At 53.8% G+C, this 15,340-nt stretch overlaps 3 protein-coding genes and 1 long non-coding RNA gene across 5 annotated transcripts; 3 read left to right on the top strand and 1 right to left on the bottom strand.

Moving 5' to 3' along the window:
• The first annotated feature begins 128 nt into the window (after positions 1–128).
• Positions 129–2,923, top strand: TNF (tumor necrosis factor). Its single transcript, XM_007110157.2, has 4 exons — positions 129–511; positions 1,095–1,140; positions 1,330–1,377; positions 1,706–2,923. Exons 1-4 carry the CDS (start codon positions 326–328, stop codon positions 2,125–2,127), a joined length of 702 nt encoding a protein of 233 aa, XP_007110219.1. The 5' UTR covers positions 129–325; the 3' UTR covers positions 2,128–2,923.
• A 1,756-nt stretch (positions 2,924–4,679) lies between these two features.
• LTB (lymphotoxin beta) lies at positions 4,680–6,640 on the bottom strand. Of its 2 annotated transcripts, XM_007110155.2 has the most exons (4): positions 6,478–6,640; positions 6,010–6,061; positions 5,738–5,812; positions 4,680–5,318 (listed from the first exon to the last, which is right to left on the bottom strand). In XM_007110155.2, exons 1-4 carry the CDS (start codon positions 6,637–6,639, stop codon positions 4,864–4,866), a joined length of 744 nt encoding a protein of 247 aa, XP_007110217.1. In that variant the 5' UTR covers position 6,640; the 3' UTR covers positions 4,680–4,863. The 2 variants fall into 2 exon arrangements, with proteins under 2 accessions (XP_007110217.1, XP_028334498.1); XM_028478697.2 differs by lacking the exon at positions 6,010–6,061 and having other exon boundaries at positions 6,478–6,639.
• On the top strand, positions 5,415–8,202 carry LOC129391490 (uncharacterized). Its single transcript, XR_008615657.1, has 3 exons — positions 5,415–5,481; positions 6,138–6,423; positions 8,152–8,202. It is a non-coding gene; the product is annotated as an uncharacterized lncRNA (long non-coding RNA).
• Positions 8,203–13,244: 5,042 nt separating this feature from the next.
• Positions 13,245–15,075, top strand: LST1 (leukocyte specific transcript 1). The gene is made up of 4 exons (XM_028478699.1): positions 13,245–13,284; positions 13,681–13,779; positions 14,113–14,135; positions 14,660–15,075. Exons 1-4 carry the CDS (start codon positions 13,263–13,265, stop codon positions 14,807–14,809), a joined length of 294 nt encoding a protein of 97 aa, XP_028334500.1. The 5' UTR covers positions 13,245–13,262; the 3' UTR covers positions 14,810–15,075.
• The last annotated feature ends 265 nt before the right edge of the window (positions 15,076–15,340 follow it).

The following is a 15,340-nucleotide window of genomic DNA, read 5'->3' as shown; positions in this document are numbered from 1 at the left end:
TACCGCTTCCTCCAGATGAGCTCATGGGTTTCTCCACCAAGGAAGTTTTCCGCTGGTTGAATGAGAGCCTTTCCCCGCCCTCCTCTCACCCCAGAGCGTATAAATGCAGCTGTTTGCACACCCAGCCAGCAGAAGCTCCCAGAGCGAGGACACCAGGGGACCAGCCAGGAGAGAGACAAGCAACTCCAGACCCCCCTGGAAATAACCTCCCAGACCACACACCCCCACCTCGACAGGCAGCCAGACGACTTGCTCCCTCTAACACACCCTGCCACAGGGCTCTACCGTCTCCCAGCTGGACTTGAGCCCTTCAGAAAAAGACACCATGAGCACTGAAAGCATGATCCGGGATGTGGAGCTGGCAGAGGAGGCGCTCTCCAAGACGGCCGGGGACTCCCAGGGTTCCAGAAGGTGCTTGTGTCTCAGCCTCTTCTCCTTCTTCCTGGTCGCAGGAGCCACCATGCTCTTCTGCCTGCTGCACTTCGGGGTAATCGGCCCCCAGAGGGAAGAGGTGAGTCCCTGGCCAGCCTTGGCTCATTCTCTCACCCAGAGAGCAATGGGAGGGAAAAAGGGCGAGATATGGGGTGGGGGAAAGAGGTGTGCTGATGGGGAGGCTTGGGGAGGAAAATAGTGGAGAAAGATGGGGAGGCAGAAGTAGACATGGAGATAGATGGGGGAAGAGAAGGAAGGATGGAGAAATAGGGTGCCTGGCACATGGGCGATGCTCTCTAAATATTTGTCGAGTGAATGAATGAGTAAGCAGGGATTCAGATATAAAGAGAGATGTGTAGACAGATAAGGGGTATGGGTAGAAAGATGGGGAAGAAAACAAGTCATCTGGCTAAAGATGGTGAGACAGAAGGAGATACAGCGGGTATGAGAGAGAGATAGGAAAGATGAAGCTAAGGGTGTCTGGCACATGGAAGGAACTCAATGAAAGAGCTGTTAAATGGATGGATGAATGAAAAAAATGGATGAATGGGGAGAGAAAACGAGACACATCAGTGCAGGGAGTACAAGCTAGAGAAGCAGCCGGCTGTTTCTCCTTCAGGGGTGACTTGCTTTGATACTAATCCTCCTTCTTCTCCCAACAGTTCCCAACTGGCTACTCCATCATCAGCCCTCTGGCTCAGACACTCAGTAAGTGTCTCCAAAACCTCTCTCCTAATTCTGGGCTTGGGTGGGCATAGGGGTTAGTTCTGGGATGGAAGCAGTAGGGGAAATTTAGAGTTTGCGTTTGCGGGGAGGAGGAAAGGAGGTCAAAGTAGTGGGATATCTTCTGGGAAGCTTAAGCGTCTCTCACCTTCTTCTTTCCTCTTTCCTCTTCAGGATCATCTTCTAAAACCTCAAGTAACAAGCCCGTAGCCCATGTTGTAGGTAAGAGTTCTGAGGATGTGTCTGGGGGATGAAGAAGCAGATGGGATGGGGAGGGGTAGGATTTGGCAGCTGAAGCCAGGCTGAGGGTAGACAGACCTTGGAGACAGGGTGAGAAGGACTCACTGAGCTCAAGGGGAGGGTGGAGGATTCTTAGAACTTGAAGGGGATACTCAGAACCTCATGGCCAGATGGGATGTGGGAAGACAGGCAGAGGGGACAGGAACCGGATGTGGGGGTGGGTGGGCAGAACTTGAGGTCCAGGATGTGAAGAGTGGAACTGACAGGGTCACAATGACTCACCCCTCCCTCTTTTTCTCCCTCCCTCCAGCCAACCTCAGTGCTCAGGGGCAGCTCCGGTGGCTGAACACATATGCCAACACCCTCCTGGCCAACAGCGTGAAGCTGGAAGACAACCAGCTGGTGGTGCCGACAGACGGGCTGTACCTCATCTACTCCCAGGTCCTCTTCAGGGGCCAAGGCTGCCCTCCCACCCACTTGTTCCTCACCCACACCATCAGCCGCATCGCTGTCTCCTACCAGACCAAGGTCAACCTCCTCTCTGCCATCAAGAGCCCTTGCCAGAGGGAGACGCCAGAGGGGGCTGAGGCCAAGCCCTGGTATGAGCCCATCTACCAGGGAGGGGTCTTCCAGCTGGAGAAGGGTGATCGACTCAGTGCTGAGATCAACCTGCCCGACTATCTGGACTTTGCTGAGTCTGGGCAGGTCTACTTTGGGATCATTGCCCTGTGAGGGGGCAGGACATCCATCCTCTCCCACCTCAATTACTTTAGTATTTACTCCTTCAGACCCCCTCATCCCCCTCTGGTTTAGAAAGAGAAATAGGGGCTCAGGGCTGGGCTCCAAGCTTAAAACTTTAAACAACAACGACACTTAGAAATCAGGGATGCAGGGAAGTGTGGCCTGGACAATGGGGCACTGACCACCACCAAGAATTGGAGCTGGGTCTTCTGGAACTCACTGGGGTCCTCGCGTTTGGATTCCTGGATGCAACCTGGGACACCCAGAACGTGGGGGCCAGGGGACCTTGTGTTCTGACTGGAACACTTCAGAACATTCCTTGAGAAGATCTCACCCAGAACTTGACATGAGTGGACTTCAGGCCTCCCTTTCTTCCAATGTTTCCAGACTTCCCTGAGATGGGGAGCCCAGCCGCACCCCGACGGGGCCAGCTCCCTCTATTTATGTTTGCACTTGTGATTATTTATTATTTATTTATTATTTATTTATTTACTAATGTATTTATTCAGGAGGTCAAGGTGTCCTGGGAGACCCAATGTAGGGGGTGCCTTGGCTCAGATGTGTTTTCTGTGAAAACGGAGCTGAACTGTAGGTCAATCCCACCCTGCCTCCTGGCCTCTGTGCCTCCTTTTGCTTATGTTTTTAAAAAATATTTATCTGATCAGGTTGCCTAAATAATGCTGATTTGGTGACTGACTTGTCGCTACATCACTGAACCTCTGCTCCCCAGGGGAGTCGTGTCTGTAACCGCCCTACTGGTCAGTGGCGAGAAATAAAGTGTGCTTAGAAAAGAAATATGGCCTGTTTCTGGGAATTAATTCTTCATTGGCCTCTCCTTGGGGGTGAGACGTGGCTCCCTGAAGTTCTTTCCCCACAGGGCTTAAGATCCCTGCACCTCACTCCTTGGACTGCTGGGGCTCAGGAGACCCTACATAAAACAAAGCCCAGCTGAATATGCCCCTCCCCCAAGAAAGGAACCTGAACTTAATTAGCTCTCCCTCAGGGAACTGGAATTTCCAACTCTGGGAATTCCTATCCAAGCGGGGGGGAGTCCTGCAGCTCAGATGAGATTTCCGGCTGTTGTGGCCTGAGCGAAGGACCCGGGGAGCGGCCAAATTCTCAGGTACCTGAATCTCAGCCAAGGGACTTCCAGGCAGTCAGGCACTTGGAATCCAATCCCGCCCCACTCCCCTCCCCCTGCCAGCCCAGTCCTAACTGTGCAACCTGAACCAGTCACTGAACCTCATCTATCAAAGAGAAGTAGGAACGCCCACCGCACACGGGGCCACGTGAGAACAGAAGACCTAAACTCTTTACAACAGAGCACCTAGCGGAGCACTCCGTGAATTCTGGCTTTGCCCCCAGTCTTCTACCCGCTTCCATCTCTCAGTGGATGGAATTGAAGAGGGAGAAGAAAATAAAAAACAAGGAATAAGATGTAGGTGAAGGACCCACTCCCCATGCCAGCTTGGTCTCCCTGATTTTCTTGGCGAATGATGAGGAGAGGGATGGGAGCGGGGTGAAGTGGAAAGAGAAATGCATTCCTCCCCTCCAGGAAGGCTCTTCTGGACACAGAGTCAAAGACAAATATGGAGTCAGAAATGAAGACTCAGAGAGTGGCAGCCCTCACTGGGCTCTGCAGTTGGGCTTTCCTTCCTGCTAGGGTTGCCAGGCAGGGGGAAAACTGTGCGGTGTGCCGCAGAGGTGGGGTGACCCGCTGGGGTAACCTAGATAGAGCCTTGGATCCTCCTCGGCCTCCTCCAGCTCGGGGCTGAAAGTCGGTCATGGAGTGAAGGGGCTGCTGTTACTCACTCTGGGGCCCCGACACTTGCCCACTTATGGAAAGGGGACCTGAAGTGTGACTGAGGGGTGAGGACCTTCCATCCCACCCTGGACAGGGCAAGGTGACATCAGTTTTTCCTCCTCCCCCTCCTCCCCAGGTTCTCCCTGGTGTCCTCCGGCACTATCTCCACCCCATCTCTCTTTCTCAACCACCCTCCCAACTCCTTCAGCCTCCTCCCTTCACGCCCCGGTCCCCACCCCCACTCCCCCCGCTCACCGAGCTGTGGGTCTTCCCCTGGAGAAGAGTCGACTGTGGCTAACAGGGCCTTCAGGCAGCTAGCAGGGCAGAAACGCTGTCGCCTCAGTGCTTCATTATCAGCCCTATTTGGGTTTACTCTGCTGGCTGGGCCTTTCTGAGAGGTGCTTGCCTTCTCCGGTAATGACCCCTATCACTACCGGGTGGGACCCAAGAGAGAAGAGTGCAGTGTTGAGTCTGCGGGGACCATGTGGCCTTGAGAATCAGGATGCTTGGAGATGCTTTGGGGTTTGTGGAGAGCCCTTTCCTTCTCCCTTCCAAATGGGCTAATGCTGGGGCAAGGCCATTCAGAGGCAGGGGTGGGTGGGACCCACAGATCCCCATCCCAGGGAACAGAGGCCATGCCAGGTGTTATGAATTGTTTCAAATGACCAGAAAAATACAGAGACTATTTAACCAACATTTGTGTACCCACCCTGAATGAAGACACATTAGCATCTCAGCATCTGTACCGGCAGCACTAAAGCTTTACATTCTTTATTTTCACCAGGCTCAAAATCAGTTTCCAAACAGTCTTCTACATTTTCGCCACGGCCATGGGGTCCCTGGTGTCTGGGTCCCCAATATCTAGGCTGATTCGTTCACATACTCCCACCATTCAGTAGTCGTTTTAGGGACGCGGGTAGCCCTCACCCCACCATCACCGCCCCAAAGAAGGTCTTTCCTCTCCTGTAGTCCACCATATCGGGGTGACTGATATTGACGTACACCCTCTCGCCCCTCCGGAGCTGCACCAGGCCACCGAACCCCACGCTCGTGTACCAGAGGGGCCCGTACTCGTGCCTCCGGGCGGGGTCCAAGACCGGGCTCACGGTCTCCGCGCCCTCGAGCAGCAGCTCGGGACTCCCCGATCCATAGGCGCCCCCCGCCCGGTACAGCCGACTGAGCAGCGTGACCGAGCGGTCCAGGGGGTCCCCGCCGGGAGGGGGCGCCCGGCCCCGGTAGCCGACGTGACAGTAGAGGTAATAGAGGCCGTCCTGCGGGAGGGCCAGCCCCTCGGCGCCCGAGAACTGCGTCCCGCTCCTCAGAAACGCCTCTTCTTTCTTCGCCTCCCAGCCTAGCCCCTGCCCCGTGGTCCAAGCGCCTGCGGAGAAACGGGCCAGTTGGCTCTCGGAAATCCGATCCTGAAAGGAGTGATCCAGGCCCGGGACTTCTGGGAGGGTGGGCATGAGGGACAATTGGGGCTTTGAACCCACTGCAGGAGTCCAGCCGGGCTGGGGGAGCGGGGTGATGGCGCTCCCTCTGCAGTGAGTACGAGTTGGGACTGAGGGCACCCGGGTGTGCGGTACGGAGCGCGGTGGTGGGGAGATCCAGGCCGGGTTTTGCCTCCTCCGGCGGGGGGGAAAGCGAGAAGCTGGAACGCTGGAGGAGCAGAAGAGTGCGTACAATAGCAGCGGTGAAGCAGGTGGGCAACCCAGCACGGCAGTAACAGAGCAAAGGGGCTCTAACTGTGGGCGAGCAAAACTGGCACCCTTGGACTCTTCAGGTCTATGAGATCCTTACCAATGAGATGGGCAGCCGGGAGCCTGGGGCTGAGATCTGTTTCTGCCTCCTCCTCCACTGGCAGCTCCCGGGACTCTGCAAGGGGCGAAGAGTCCACGGTTGGGGGCTGGGCGGCCACCCACGTGTAGTCACCTTGAGAGGACAAGGCGCCAGGGCCCAGGGATGGGGCACCTGGATTCCTGGAGGAAGAGAGTATCTGGGGATGCAGATGGATGGGAGCTGGGAGTCCCTGAGGGGCAGAAGCAGGGGAGGGGGAGATGGTCGGCTCTTACCAAATCGCTGATGGGCCTGTGCTTGGGCGCCTGGGTCAGCGGTCCCTGTTACCTGAGTGGGTGGGGTCACAGGGCCCAGAGTTCAGACTTAGCTGATGCCAACCCCACCCCTCCCATTCCCAACATAGATGCAAGCGCCAGACTTGGGGTTTCTCCCACCAGCCCCAGCCTCAAAACACACCTCCCTGGAATGGAGAGCAAGCAAGGCATCTGTACTTGGGCAGAGAGACAGAGGCCCAAGTATGTCTTGGGAAGAGGAGACAAGACATACAACCAGAAAGGGGCTTGGTGACATCAGGGCACAGCAGCATCACAGGAATGTGGAAAGAGGACCAGCAAAGAGACAGAGAAGACATCCCCACTGGGGGACAGCCAAGCCAGCTGAGCAGGATGAGGCAAGAGGCATAGCCAGAGGTGAGGAAACATTAGCAATATCCGGCCCTTGGAGGATTTGTGGCAGCCACTCACCAGTCCTCCCTGCTCCTGGGGCACCAAGGCCAGCACAGCCAGAACAGTGATAGGCACAGCCAGCAGGAGGGTCACCAGGGAAGTGGCTCCTGCGACAGCCAGCAGGAGGCATCGCTTCCCCTGGGGCCGCCTACCCCAGCACTCCAGCCCCAGTGCCCCCATTGAGACTGAGCCAGGGCCAGGGCAGGGGGGCTTTCATACCTCAGGGGTGGGGCCACTCCCTCCCTGTAGACCCACACACCTGGCTGGGACTTTCCGAACACCCCTGCTCTCCTCACCCTGCTTCCTGTTTACCCAGAGCTAGGGTGGGGCAGCTGGATGCCTGGGTTCTCTGAACTGGGGAGGGAGTTGGGGTGAAGAGACAGGCTTTCAGGGTAGAGCGGGAGGGGGCCTTAGAGATCTTCTGACTCAGTGGGAAGGGAAACTGAGGCTCAGAGAGGGAAGCTAGCTTGCAGAAAGTCAGGCAGCTGCCATGAGAACACAGAACTCCAGATTGCTAGTGTGGTCTGCATTCTTCTTCTTTTTTTAAAAATTAATTAATTTATTTATTTATTTATTTTGGCCGTGCTGGGTCTTCGTTGCTGCACGAGGGCTTTCTCTAGTTGCAGCGAGCAGGGGCTACTCTTTGTTGCGGTGCGCGGGCTTCTCATTGCAGTGGCTTCTCTAGTTGCAGAGCACGGGATCTAGGCACGTGGGCTTCAGTAGTTGTGGCACGTGGGCTCGCAGGCTCTAGAAGCAGGCTCAGTAGTTGTGGCGCACAGGCTTAGTTGCTCTGCGGCATGTGGGGTCTTCCCGGACCAGGAATCGAACCCGTGTCCCCTGCATTGGCAGGTGGATTCTTAACCACTGTGCCACCAGGGAAGTCCCTGGTCTGCATTCTTCTGCACCCCAGGGGTGGGTGCTGGAGGGAAGGCCGCATCCATATCCCTGAGGTCAAGGGCTGGAATAGGAGGACGAGAACTGGAATCTTCAGGGATGGATGTCTAGGTTCCAAAGAAGAACCTGTCCCCACACTGGACTGACCTCCTCCTCCCATTCCCTTGCGCCCTCCAAGCCCCCAGAGCTAGGTGAGAAAGGCAGAGTTAAGCCAGTCCACGGTGATGGCAGCTGAAGGGGGCCTCAGCCTCACCACTGACTATTAACTCACTGAGGAGGGATGGAAATAGAGCATTACCTCCCTTGCTACACAGAGTGTAGACAGGAGAGCGATGAGGCATCCACCCCCAAAGAGCTTCACAGTCTAGAATGAGCTCCATCCATTTAGTAGATGCTGACTAAGTGTTCAGTGAAGAAAGGACAAAAGGATGAATGAGTGAGCAAACAAAGCAGTAAGGACCAAATGAATGGTATAGTCGGCAGAGCAGTAGGAGTTGAAGGGAGGAAAACCCAGGTCAAGAAAGTTGGAGGTGGTCCCAGATCATTTCCCCTTCTTGATATCTCTGTGTGTTCAGGTAATAATAATAATAATAACAACATAGCTAATATCCAGATAGCATTTGGCATGTGCCTGCCACTAATCTACACACTTTATATATAATAATGCTTTCTTTCTTCCTTCCTTTTTCTTTCTTTCCTTCCTTCCTTTTTTTTCTTTCTTTCTCCCTTCCTTCCTTCCTTCCTTCCTTCCTTCCTTCCTCCCTTCCTTCCTTCCTTCCTCTCTTTTTGGCCACACAGCACGGCATGCGGGACCTTAGTTCCCCAACCAGGGATCACACCCGTGCCCCCTGCAGTGGAAGCGTGGATTCTTAACCACTGGACCTCCAGGGGAGTCCTATAATAATGCTTTTAATCCTGATATAAACTCTAAGAGGGGGACTTCCCTGATGGTGCAGTGGTTAAGAATCACGGGCTCTGCAACAAGAGAAGCCACTGCATTGAGAAGCCGGCGCACCGCAACGAAGAGTAACCCCCACTCGTCGCAACCAGAGAAAGCCCGTGCGCAGCAATGGAGACCCAAAGCAGCCAAAAATAAATAAATTAAATAAATAAATTTATTTTAAAAACCCAAAAAAAACTCTAAGAGGAAACTGAGGCACAGAGAAGTTAAAGAACTTGTGGAAGGTCACACAGTAGTAGCAGAGACAGGATTTGAACTCAGGCAGTCTGGCTCCATACCTTTAACCACAAGACAGTTTAAAAACTGAGTACTGACTTCAGATTGGTTCATTTCAGGGTATGTAAATCTTGCCTTCCTCACTCCCCCCAAAAAGGTATAGGGGAACAAATACTGAACTGAACTTGAGTCAATGATAAGCATGGTAAAGGGTTTAGAGGTAAAATGTACTGATGTTTGCAACTTTGAAAGGTATCAAAAAATGAGATGGATTGATAGATACGTGATAAAGCAAATATATAGAAGAATATTAATTGTAGAATCTAGGTGGTAGGGATAAGTTCACTGTACAATTCTTTTTTTTTTTTTTTTTTTTTTTCTCTAGTTGCAGCGAGCAGGGGCTACTCTTTGTTGCGGTGCGCGGGCTTCTCATTGCAGTGGCTTCTCTAGTTGCAGAGCACGGGATCTAGGCACGTGGGCTTCAGTAGTTGTGGCACGTGGGCTCGCAGGCTCTAGAAGCAGGCTCAGTAGTTGTGGCGCACAGGCTTAGTTGCTCTGCGGCATGTGGGGTCTTCCCGGACCAGGAATCGAACCCGTGTCCCCTGCATTGGCAGGTGGATTCTTAACCACTGTGCCACCAGGGAAGTCCCTGGTCTGCATTCTTCTGCACCCCAGGGGTGGGTGCTGGAGGGAAGGCCGCATCCATATCCCTGAGGTCAAGGGCTGGAATAGGAGGACGAGAACTGGAATCTTCAGGGATGGATGTCTAGGTTCCAAAGAAGAACCTGTCCCCACACTGGACTGACCTCCTCCTCCCATTCCCTTGCGCCCTCCAAGCCCCCAGAGCTAGGTGAGAAAGGCAGAGTTAAGCCAGTCCACGGTGATGGCAGCTGAAGGGGGCCTCAGCCTCACCACTGACTATTAACTCACTGAGGAGGGATGGAAATAGAGCATTACCTCCCTTGCTACACAGAGTGTAGACAGGAGAGCGATGAGGCATCCACCCCCAAAGAGCTTCACAGTCTAGAATGAGCTCCATCCATTTAGTAGATGCTGACTAAGTGTTCAGTGAAGAAAGGACAAAAGGATGAATGAGTGAGCAAACAAAGCAGTAAGGACCAAATGAATGGTATAGTCGGCAGAGCAGTAGGAGTTGAAGGGAGGAAAACCCAGGTCAAGAAAGTTGGAGGTGGTCCCAGATCATTTCCCCTTCTTGATATCTCTGTGTGTTCAGGTAATAATAATAATAATAACAACATAGCTAATATCCAGATAGCATTTGGCATGTGCCTGCCACTAATCTACACACTTTATATATAATAATGCTTTCTTTCTTCCTTCCTTTTTCTTTCTTTCCTTCCTTCCTTTTTTTTCTTTCTTTCTCCCTTCCTTCCTTCCTTCCTTCCTTCCTTCCTTCCTCCCTTCCTTCCTTCCTTCCTCTCTTTTTGGCCACACAGCACGGCATGCGGGACCTTAGTTCCCCAACCAGGGATCACACCCGTGCCCCCTGCAGTGGAAGCGTGGATTCTTAACCACTGGACCTCCAGGGGAGTCCTATAATAATGCTTTTAATCCTGATATAAACTCTAAGAGGGGGACTTCCCTGATGGTGCAGTGGTTAAGAATCACGGGCTCTGCAACAAGAGAAGCCACTGCATTGAGAAGCCGGCGCACCGCAACGAAGAGTAACCCCCACTCGTCGCAACCAGAGAAAGCCCGTGCGCAGCAATGGAGACCCAAAGCAGCCAAAAATAAATAAATTAAATAAATAAATTTATTTTAAAAACCCAAAAAAAACTCTAAGAGGAAACTGAGGCACAGAGAAGTTAAAGAACTTGTGGAAGGTCACACAGTAGTAGCAGAGACAGGATTTGAACTCAGGCAGTCTGGCTCCATACCTTTAACCACAAGACAGTTTAAAAACTGAGTACTGACTTCAGATTGGTTCATTTCAGGGTATGTAAATCTTGCCTTCCTCACTCCCCCCAAAAAGGTATAGGGGAACAAATACTGAACTGAACTTGAGTCAATGATAAGCATGGTAAAGGGTTTAGAGGTAAAATGTACTGATGTTTGCAACTTTGAAAGGTATCAAAAAATGAGATGGATTGATAGATACGTGATAAAGCAAATATATAGAAGAATATTAATTGTAGAATCTAGGTGGTAGGGATAAGTTCACTGTACAATTCTTTTTTTTTTTTTTTTTTTTTTGCGGTACGCGGGCCTCTCACTGTTGTGGCCTCTCCCGTTGCGGAGCACAGGCTCCAGACGCGCAGGCTCAGCAGCCATGGCTCACGGGCCTAGCCGCTCTGCGGCATGTGGGGTCCTCCCGGACCAGGGCACGAACCCGTGTCCCCTGCATCGGCAGGCAGACTCTCAACCACTGCGCCACCAGGGAAGCCCAACTGTACAATTCTTTCAATTTTTTTCCTATGTTTGAATGTTTTAATAATAAAACATTTTGAAACAATATTTTCCTACTGTCCTGCATGGGAACACTGTGGATGGGGGAAGGGAAGGAAGTAGCAGAAAATTTCTGAATCTGGAGAAGGAAATGCAAATGCTTATGGGCCCAGGCACCAGATGTCCTCTTCAGTCCTTGCTTCCACATGAGCTCCCAAGTCTTCACCCCACTCAAGGACTAGGTGTGCCATCCTCCAGCATTTATCTCCCTCTCCATCACAGTGGCACTATGAGGCCTTCATCTAGGCCCTTGGACTACCACCCTTACTTTAGTGTTCAATATCAGAATGCTGCTCGCTGCAGGAAGGCCACCTGGACTTCCCACACCTCTTTTCCCAACACCAACTTGTCATCAACTTTCTGTCCTAGATCTATCAGCAGTGCTCATGTCGATCTAGTCTGGCTGTCTCTGACTCTCCTGTTTGTTAATCAGTCAGCCAAGTGCCCTGTTAGATACAGCCCCAGAATACCAAGAGAGTTACCCAAATCCACCAGAACTCCCAGTCTGCCTTGGGAGCTGGAATGTGTGTCCACACATACCAGGATGGTGAGCTCTCAGCGACACAGTGTAATTGGGAAAAGTGAATCAGGAAAGGCACCTAGAAGGTATATGATCACTGACGATTTGCAGGATCAATAGGATGGCTGGAGCTGACAGGGATCACAGGCTGAATTATAGTCCTAGGAGTCTGAAAGGAAAAGATGTTGTAACCCTAACCCTCAAAGCTTAACTTGCTCTCCTAACAATGCTAGGGAGGCACCCAGGCTGGGGGAGAAGTTAAACCAGAGGAGGGTCAAGAATGTCTGAGGTAGCCACACTTTACCCAGGCAGCTCCGGTCAGTCAGGAGTCTGTCCACCCGCAGGCCACAGACTCCAGGCAAGCTGGGCAAGAGCAGGGAACCCTCATGAAGGAAACGCAGGGAGGGGACAGTCACCCCCAGAGTGAGGTGAGTCTAAGATGAAGGAAGGGAGAATATGGCTTTGAGGTTCCTTGGGCCCTGGGGGAATCCTCTGTCTGGCCTCTGTCTCCGCTCCCCCCAGGTGGCGCAGTGCTTAAGAATCCGCCTGCCAATGCAGGGGATATGGGTTCGATCCCTGGTCCGGGAAGATCCCACATGCCACGGAGCAACTAAGCCCATGCGCCACAACTACTGAGCCTGCGCTCTAGAGCCCGTGAGCCACAACTACTGAGCCCAAGTGCCACAACTACTGAAGCCCGCGTGCCTAGAGCCCGTGCTCCGCAACAAGAGAAGCCCCTGCAATGAGAAGCCCACGCACCGCAATGAAGAGTAGCCTCTGCTCGCCACAACTAGAGAAAGCCCGTGCGCAGCAACAAAGACCCAACGCAGCCAAAAATAAATAAATAAATTTATGAAAAAAAAAAAAAGAAATGTAAACAATCCACCTCTGCCGCCACTCCCCGTCATGGCCATCGCGGCCCTCCTGTCCACCTGCGCTTCTGCTCCCCACCTGCTGCCCCCCACACCCCAGCCTTCCTCTTGAACCTAGGATGGTCTCAGTTTCCACACCCTGGTCCCTGCATCTGGCTCTGGATGAAGTCAGCGGGCCCCCTGTTTGCCCTCAAACAGGAACCAGTGGTTGTAGGGCAGGAAGTGCCTGAGGGGAAGTTATGGGCCCCAGACGCTCCTCCATGCCCCACTTCAGCCCCAGCAACATCTGCCCAAGGGAAGCAGCTCTCCACACCAGCCAAGCGGGGCCCCCCTTTCCTGAGTTGCCCTGGGGCTGAGGGAGCGGCTGTAGGTGCCAGGTGGCGCTGGACACCACCTTCCTTATTTTCCCACCAGCCCCCACGCACCCTCCGGACCCCAGCTCCTACCTCAGCCCCCTCACCAGAAACTAGAACTATCCAGCGCTGGAGAGGCCCCTATGAACCAGTTGGTCAGCCTAGGGTCGGAGAAACAGAGTGGGCTCTGGAGCTGGACAGAGCTGGCCTTGAACCCCAGCTCTGCCACTTCTGGGCTGGACATCCTTGTCGGAGTCCAGCCTCGAGTCTCAGGTCCTTCACCAAGGAAATGGGCACCATAATACCCTACATTGTTATGGGGATTAGCAGTGACAAATAGAAAGAGCCCAGTTCAGGGTTGGCACGTAGCTAAGGCTCCTCAGCCTGGGAAACGATTGTAACAGAGGCCCCAGAGTTTACAGATGAGGAACTTGGGGCACGTGACTCACTCCAGGCCATTTAGCCTGGAAGAGCAGCGCTAGGTTTCCCAACCTGCAGGCTAGTCTTCAGTCCCCAACCTCATGCCAGCTTGTGAGGCAACAGGTAAGGTAACCCTCCGCCCAGGGAGGCTTGTGGTGCACAGGGAACAGCGGATAGAAAGCGGTGTGTGCGTGGGTTGTGGGTAGGTGGCCAGGGTCTCTCGGGGCCAGCCAGTGCAGCGGACAAGGGACTTCGTGGGGAGGCCCAGAGAGGGCAGCAATGGTGGTGGGAGGTTTCTGAGGGGCGAGTGGTCTTGGGGATGAGCGAGGTAACTGATGAGGCATGGCCACCTCTGCGAGAAGGTGAGGGAACACAGTCTGGGGTGAAGAACCTCTGAGAGAATGGTTTTCTGCCTCTAAACCTGTTGGAGAAAGGAGCGGAGATCCCCGACGCATGAGGAGGATGGGGTAAGCTGAAGAGAGGAGTGGGCCCTCTGACACTCACCCCTTTTCCCTGCAGTGACATGGCCTTACCTATATGGGGGCCTAGGGCTGGGGGGGTTCCTGCTCCTCGTTGTGGTCGTCCTGTCCGTCTGCCTGTGTCAGCTCCGTGGGAGAGGTGAGCCCCACCCTCACCTCCCTCGTACCCCCTCGCCCCTCACCCCCGGGCAACACCCTGTGCCGTCCCCCCACGCACCCTTTCCTCCTGTGCTCCCAGACGCCCCCATCAACCCTGACTCGCCCCTCCTGCCTGAGGAAGGGGGCAGAAGTCGGCGGGGGGAGTGGGGAGGGGAGAGTGCCCAAAGAGAGAGACCTTGGCTTTTGGCTGTGGGAACCACAGGGAGGTTGGCAAGTGAGGAAACACCTGCTGGGGGTGGGGAGAGTGGGCGAGGAGGGCTGGAGGTGGCGCAAGGGAGGCAAGGGCCCAGCCGAGCTTCTTCTTTTCTTCCAGTGAGGAGACTGGAGAGGAGCTGGGTGAGTCTGGGGCAAGGAAGTGCGTGGTGGGGCAACAAGAGGGGGCTGAGGTCGGGGGGGCAGGGGAAGAGGGAGAAACAGGAGCAGGAGAGACAGTGGAAGTAAGAGAGAAGCAAAGAGGGAGAGAGGGATGAGAAGAAGAGAGGAAAGGAAAGGGGTAGAGATGGAAAGAAGAAATAAGACAGAAAGGAGAGAGAGGAAGAAATGAGGGAGATAGAGACAAAAGTGAGAGGCAAATATCAGAGAGAGAATGAGAGAGACACAGGGAAGACGAGAGAAATCAAGAGAAAAAGTAGGAGAAGGAGATTAAGAGTGATAGAGGGGGAGAGTGAGAGAGTAAGAGAGACACAAAGAGGAAAGGACTAGAGAGAGAGACGGAAAGAGAGAGAGAGAGGGAGAGAGCGCGCAAATAGAGGCAATGAGGTAAGAAAGTGGGGCAGGTGAGCAGCAAGAACTCAGGGGGGAGCGTCAGGGGAGGGAGGCTCCTGGGGACCTCCTGTCAGCACCCTCCGGCCCGGCGCCAGGCCCAGCTCTCGCAACAGGAGCCCCACTATGCGTCCCTGCTGAGGCTGCCTGAACCGGAAGGACCTGACCTCGGCAACCAAGAAAGGGAAGGCAGCAAGGAGGACCCCAGCACGGACTATGCCTGCATTGCCAAGAACAAACCCATCTGAGCACCCCCAGGTGCCTCGTCCAACCCAGGCGGGTGGTCAGGGCCATCCTGTGGTTCACCCAGTAAAGAAGACCATGGTCTCGCCACCCTCTGTGTCTCAGGCTTCTCTATCCACCTCAAGCCCCAGCTCAACAGGGCCACCATCAAGACCTAAGCAACTTACCCTCCCACCCATTCTTACCCACCAGGGATTCACTGGGTGAAGGAGAGTGTTTAGGGACCCAAGCTCCCCTGAAGGCCAGAAAAGAGCATTTGTCTGTGGGTCATTGAGAAGTAGAACTAATCATGTCTGATACTCCACTTTTCTCTGGACAAAGGGCCTTAGCCTCCTGGGCGGGAGAAGGAGGTGTGTTGAGTCTCAGGATGATGGTGGGAGGGGACTCTAGGCACAATCCTGGGAAGCTCCCTCCTTGGACCTTTCCAGACCAGACTTGGTAGAAGGGAGAGTAAGAGTTGGGAGAACCCAGAACAGGGCACATTGGGGCATCTAGAGATGGAGCAGGAAATACACAAAAGGAGTTAATGGTGGGGC

This window comes from Physeter macrocephalus, chromosome 18, assembly GCF_002837175.3.
Source record: "Physeter macrocephalus isolate SW-GA chromosome 18, ASM283717v5, whole genome shotgun sequence".
In the NCBI taxonomy this organism is placed as follows: Eukaryota; Metazoa; Chordata; class Mammalia; order Artiodactyla; family Physeteridae; genus Physeter; species Physeter macrocephalus.
This window is presented reverse-complemented; position numbering and strand designations above follow the sequence as displayed.